This window comes from Cebus imitator, unplaced genomic scaffold (genome assembly GCF_001604975.1).
Source record: "Cebus imitator isolate Cc_AM_T3 unplaced genomic scaffold, Cebus_imitator-1.0 Scaffold202, whole genome shotgun sequence".
NCBI lineage: Eukaryota > Metazoa > Chordata > Mammalia > Primates > Cebidae > Cebus > Cebus imitator.
This window is the reverse complement of record NW_016107517.1, coordinates 1,666,963-1,673,448: the sequence shown is the minus strand read 5'-3', so window position 1 is coordinate 1,673,448 and position 6,486 is coordinate 1,666,963. Positions and strand designations below refer to the sequence as shown.

Sequence of the window (6,486 nt, the reverse complement as noted above, 5' to 3'; positions counted from 1 at the left end):
CGCCTGCGCAGAGAGGGGCGGGTGCTACCTGGCAGTTCCGCGAGTGCGTGGCCGCGTCTGCCGCCAACAGCTCTGGTCCCAGGCAAGGTGGAGACTGGGCACATCACCAACATGGTAAGCACGCGCCAGTTTTGTGATGATAGTGCTGATGCTCATAGTTTCCTCTCGGTACAGACACTGCTGCCCCTATCGTTGGAGGACAGGAGGGAATTGCAATGAGCTTCACTTACTCGTATGGGGTTATCCTAGGAGGTGACCAAACCCAGCTTGAAGATCCACAGACCGTGGCCCGCCGTTGTTTGAGACGGACCTGGAATACGTTAACGTGGCTCTCCAGGCTTCCATTTGCCCATTTAAAAAGCAGTAGGAAATAATGTATGCCAACTTCTAGAGGTGTTAGAGTTCTACATATGCCTCTTACCCTCCTTCTCTGGTGCGGTGCAATGTGAACAAACCATAGACAGTCCATGCCTGAGTTCAGGTTACAGTCTCATGGAATAAAAATAATAAGCACACAGTAAATAAACATAAAAATACTAAACATGCCATAAGAAAAGCATACAATAAGTAAAATACTATGGTGATAAAGAAGCGTGGTCTTCACGTGGGTACTGATGAAACGGGGAGTGAGCTACTTTTGAAAAGCAGTTTGGAGAAGGTGACATGTAAGCTGAGAAAAGTGGAAGGAAGATATGTGTGGCTGAACCTTTCTCATCAAACTGAGAGGTCAGCAGAGGTGCAGACCATTTAGGACCCAGAAGGCCATGACAGAGATTTGGGGTTTATTCGGAGTGCAATGAAAGGAATTAAGTGAGTGCATGATACCACATAATGTCTTTAAATTACTTTTCAAAGTCCATGACACATGGTAAGTAATACACATTAACAATAGTGAATAGCCCCTCTTTTTTTTTTAGAACTCATTGTTTATTCCTCTTTCACTATGGTTTCAAGAAGAGTCTGACATTTTACTGAGATTTTGCTCAAAATCTCAATTTAATTGTGTAGGTGGTTAAATTCTGGGATCTGTTAAATTCAATGTTGCAAAATTTCTCATGGGAAAAGGCACTGAATAGGGAGGAATGGAATACTGATACTTAGAATTAAGACATATGTTTGAATCCGGGTGGAACTGTCAATCTTGAACCTCCAAGTTATTCTGAGACTCCTTTGCAGGAGAACTGGTTTGCTCTCCTATAGCTGAGGAAACTAGTCTTCTTGTACTTGAAATTTTGTGATTAATCATCTGGGAAAAGTGCCTCGAAGGGAGATGCTCATGTTAACCCATTAAAACCACTCACTGTAGCTACTAAATACATAGCTTGGGTGAAATTTTAACATGCTCCAGTGACAGGTACACATTATAACCTAGGAGGAAATTGCATCACTTAAAGAATTGTAAGTCTCTGCTAATACAGAATCAATGTAAACTTTAGAAATATGGGGAAGAGGTTTCCAAGGGTATTAGACAAAAGAGGGAAAAAATGTAATACTAGATTAGGCAGAACCACTAATATAGGTGCATTTGCTACAGATACCAGCTGTAGTATGTTAGCTTGTACAGCTGGGGGCAGCTCTAATATTTTACTCAGTTGGTTGAAATTTAGACTCAAAGATAGCCTACATTTAATGATGTTCAGATGCCAGAGTTTTCCTGGCAAAATGTGGATAAAGGACCCCAAAAGTTTTGGGAAAATGAGAACGTCAGACCTGCAACCCTAACACTCAAATATATTCCATGAAAAGGCCCAGAAGACACTATGTGCACTAAGGCATTAAAGAATGTGTTAGTGAGAGATGTACTTGCATTTTTGAAAAGATTTGCAATTGCTCTCTTTTTGTAGGCCAGGTATAGCCATGGAAGATACCACCATTAAAATAAGCTCTCTGATGTAAATGAGGATAAGATTTCCAGACTATCAGAGGCCAGGTCATAGCACTTAAATTCCAAAGACAATGTGGACACATTTACTTTTTTTTTTTGCTTGTTTGTTGTGACAGAGTCTCGTTCTGTCACCAGGCGCCAGGCTGGAGTGCAGTGGCGCGATCTCAGCTCACTGCAACCTCCACATCCCGGGTTCAAGCAATTCTCCTGCCTCAGCCTCCCGAGACTGGGACTACAGGTGCGTACCACCACCTCCAGCTAATTTTTGTACTTTTTAGTAGAGATGGGGTTTCACCATGTTGACCGGGATGGTCTCAATCTCTTGTCCTCATGACCCACCCGCCTAGTCCTCCTAAAATGCTGGTATTACAGGTGTGAGCCACTGCGCCCGGCCGACCAATTTACTTTTAAGGTCAGCAGGAGTGTACCAGTCAACAGAATGCCTTGACCTGCAGGGATCTTTGGCTATGGCTAATTGACTGTAGCATCCCTAGGAATGAAATAATCAGAAAGCCTACCAGAGAATTGGTTAAGTTACATAACAGAATATACTCTAGATCTAGTACCACAAACCCTGATTTGACTTTCCACAAATCAAAAGAATTACAGCCTTTTACACAATTACTAGACATAATTCAATTCAAAAACAATCTCTTGATTCAAGGGGAACCCAGGTAACCTTGAGGAAGGATCTTGTGGCATTCATTTGAGTATATTCCATAAATCTTCCTCTTAGCTTTCCCCGAAGGGACCTTCAGCCATTTACTAGAGAGATTGTGCATTGTGAAAAAAGGAATACCCAGTTCCTAAACTCTGACTCTGAATTTACACCAGTTCTTGGGGACTCAAAATGTCACTCTGTCGAACCAGTCAAAGTGGAGCTGAATTGAGAGTCCCTGAGACCATTTGTTTCAGGTTCAATGAATTGCTAGGAGATAGAACTCAGCACGTAGTCATACTTGTGGCTAACATTTATTATGGTTAAAGGATACAAAGAAAAATCAGCAAAATGGTTTGCATAGTGTGAAATCTGAAGGAAAATAGGCACAAGACTCCAAGAATCTCCTCCCAGTGGATTCACATGAGACATGATTAATTCATCCAGCAATAAGTTATGACAAAACAGTGAAATATTGTTGACCAAAGAAGCTTAGAAACTTAGTGCCTGAGGTTTTAATTGTGGGCTGGTTATTTAGGTCCCTTTCTACTTAGCACCTATCAAAACTCCAGACTCCCTGGATGAAAGCATTTTTAGTATAAACCATACTGTTTGTACAAACAGTTTGTACACAGTGTACCATCTTACAAGTTAGGATAGTAAAAACCCTACCAAAATCGCAGTTCCCAGATGCTAGCCAAGGGATAACACTTTAAGCAAAACTTTTGAAGAATAACAGGCCTACTATATTAACTCTTTCTTGTACACAAGCTTATAGTAGTCAGGTGCTAGTTAAAATCTTAGCTCAAGTCTGATTCATAGTGGGCCTAGTTAATCAATATATTTCCTCAGTTTCTGAATGTATAATTGAAATAGAATGTTTGACAACTGACAGTATTCACAAATTAGTTCTGTGACCCATGGGTGATATCCTCTATGGTAGAAAAGACTGAGTGGAAATACCTAGAACTTTCTTACCAAGATAGTAAAACAGAAGAAATACTTAATTTCTGGAGGAATTAAAGAGATTAAGTCATTATAAAAGGCTTAAAAGAAATAAAGGTGGCCATTTCTCTCACATCCCCCTTTAACTCTGATCTGCTTGGCCTATGAGGAAGTTAGGTGGATCATGGAGAATGACTATGCACTATCATAAACGTGATCTTGTGTTACACCAACTGTGGCTGATATCCCAGATGTACCTTTGCTGGAATAAACCAAGATGGTGTCTGATACATGATAAACTGCTACCATCCTGGCTAATGATTTTTGCTTGTTTTTGGTCCCTACTAATTTGTAAGGACAAATTGAAAAAAAGTGATCTGCACAACTAACTGTAAGACATGGGGTGACCATATGGCCTGTTTTCCTTCATGAAACGGCTGTTCTCTAACCCACTGTGTTAATTTCCTATAACTGCTGTAACAAATTGCCACAAACTTGGTGGTTGAAGACAATAGAAATGTATTATTTCACAGTATTGGTTGCCAGGAACCTGAAATCAGTGTTACTCTATAAAAATGATGAAAATTATGGTGTCAGTAGGGCCATGCTCTTCTGGAGGCTCTAAGGGAGATTCTACTTCTTGTCTTTTCCAGCTTCTTGTGACTGTCAGCATTCCTTGGCCTGAAACCACGTCACTTTAATCTTCAGGGATAGCAATTTTAAATCTCTTTCTGCTTTGCCTTTCCATTGCCTTTGCATATGTGTCAAATTCCCTCTGTCTCTCTCTTTTGGGGTTACATATAATTGTTGAGGGCCCATCTGGATAATCCAAAATAATCCCCACATTTCTCAATCCTAAATCACATCTGAAAATAACCTTTAGCATTTGCCATATAATCAAACACTCATAGGTTTTAAAGTTTAGGACATAAACATTTTTTGAGAAGCCATTTTTCAGCCTTTCCCACCTATCTAGACATAAGGTTATATGTGTGCACCATCAACTGGAAGTTCAATTTTGGGCCGTCTCAGAATGAATAAGTGAGTTACATAACCTTGTGGCTTGACTTAGAGTCCTTTGACAATAAAACCTGTTGCATTTTTCCTCTTCATGCATACCCCTGGCCTCCTGGGAAGTTCCCTACAACCAGCTAACTGAACAAGAAAAAACTTGAGCTTGATTTACAAATAGGTCTGCGTGATATCCTGGTGCCACCTGAAAGTGGACAGCTATAGTACTATAGTACTACACTGAGTGGCTCTAAAGGATAGTGGTAAAGGAAAATATGCTCATTGGTTGAAACTTCAATTGGCACTGTGTTGTCCACTTTGCCTGGAGTGAGAGAGAGCCAAAAACAAAGTACACTATTCACAGACAGTTTCTTGTAGATTGGGTGGAACAGATTAGTGGCAAGGAAGTTTGGAAAAGAAGTATGTGGATGGATGTCTGAAAAAGGGCACAGATTGGAGAAGGTATTTTTGTCTTATGTAAATGCCCACCAATGGGATTCCCACTGCAGAGATGACTTAATGATCAGGTGAACAAAATGATGTGCTGTTTGGATGTCACCATCCTCACAGTGCTTCTTAAATAGGCCCATGAATAAAGTAGCTGTGGTAGCAAAAATAGAGGCTGTCGATAACTTAAGGGTATGGCCTTACCCTTACCAATGCTGTTTCTGGATATTTAATCTGCCAACTGTGGAGACCAACAATGACTCCCTGCTATGCCACTATTGCCTGGAGGAAATTAATTAGCAACCTGATGGAAAGTTGATTACGTTAGACCTCTTCAATTATAGAAGGGGCAGAGAGTCATTGTCAGTGGAATAAACACATATTCCAGGTTTGGATTTGCCTACTCCATTTATAATGCTTGTAGCATCACCACCATCTATGGATTCACTATGGCAATTTACATAGCACTGTATCTGTTCAATGCACTCATTTTACTGCAAAGGGGGTGAAACAGTGGGCTCATACTTATTGGATTATTACATACCTCATTACCTAGAAGAGACTGGCCTACCTGAATGGAGAAATGGCTTACATGTTAGTACAGTGCCAGTTGGAAATAACACTCTAAAAAGATGGAGCTTTGTTGTAAAGTATATAGTATATGCTTCAAATCAGAGACCATTTATAGTGCTGCCACCACCAAAGCTAGAATATATGGGCTTGGGAATTAAGGGGTGGAAGGGGTTGTGGCTGCTTTCATTGTTATGCCTAATAATTTACTGACAGAATAATTGCTTCCCAGCTTGACAATGTTCAGTTCCACTGGTTTTGAGATCTTAGATCACATAATGGCTGGTAATGCTTCTACCAGGAAGTATATCAAAGGTTCTATCAAATTAGAAAATGAGACTACCACCTAGAGATTTTGGCCTCTTCATGCCACTCAGAAAGAAAGAGGGCTTAATCTACTGGATGGAGTAATTGATTTTGATTACCAAGGAGAAATTAAGTTAATGCAACATAACAAAAGCAAGAAGGGTTATATCTGGAAATATACAAAAACATACAAACAAAAAAGGTGGAGTGATTAAAGAATCATATACTTCATGAAAAAGAGTTTTTATCATTCTATGCTATAAAAAAATGCTGACCGAGATGGATCCAAGATGGCCAATTAGGAGCAGCTCAGGATTGCAGCTCTCAACGAAAGTGCAGAGGGTGAGTGGATGCCGCATTTACAGATGGATTTTTATTGCCCACAGACCAGGAGATTCCCAGGTGGAGGAGCCCCACGGTTTGCCAGCATGGCTGTTTTGGCTGGCACGGCTGTTTTGGCTGGCGCCCCAGTGCGGCGGGTCTCCTCACAAAATACACGGATGTGGGCGCCCTTTTAGCTGGCGATTGGAGCTCCTGGGAGACAGAGACGCTCATTCAACTGATAAAAAAGGGGACTGAAACAAGGAGCCAGGCCAGGAGATTCCTGGACAGAAAAGCACCACGAATCTCAGCACAGCTGTTTCAGCCGGTGCAGTGGATTGCC

At 41.0% G+C, this 6,486-nt stretch overlaps 1 protein-coding gene across 2 annotated transcripts in view; it reads left to right on the top strand.

Annotated features, from left to right (window-relative positions):
* Positions 1 to 7: 7 nt before the first annotated feature.
* TMEM182 (transmembrane protein 182) overlaps positions 8 to 6,486 on the top strand; it is an 85,536-nt gene continuing 79,057 nt past the window's right edge. For both annotated transcript variants that reach the window (XM_017547842.2, XM_017547845.2), the window contains exon 1: positions 8 to 114. In XM_017547842.2, coding sequence (XP_017403331.1) covers positions 112 to 114 — 3 coding nt within the window. In that variant the 5' untranslated portion in view covers positions 8 to 111. The remainder of the gene's footprint in view (positions 115 to 6,486) is intronic.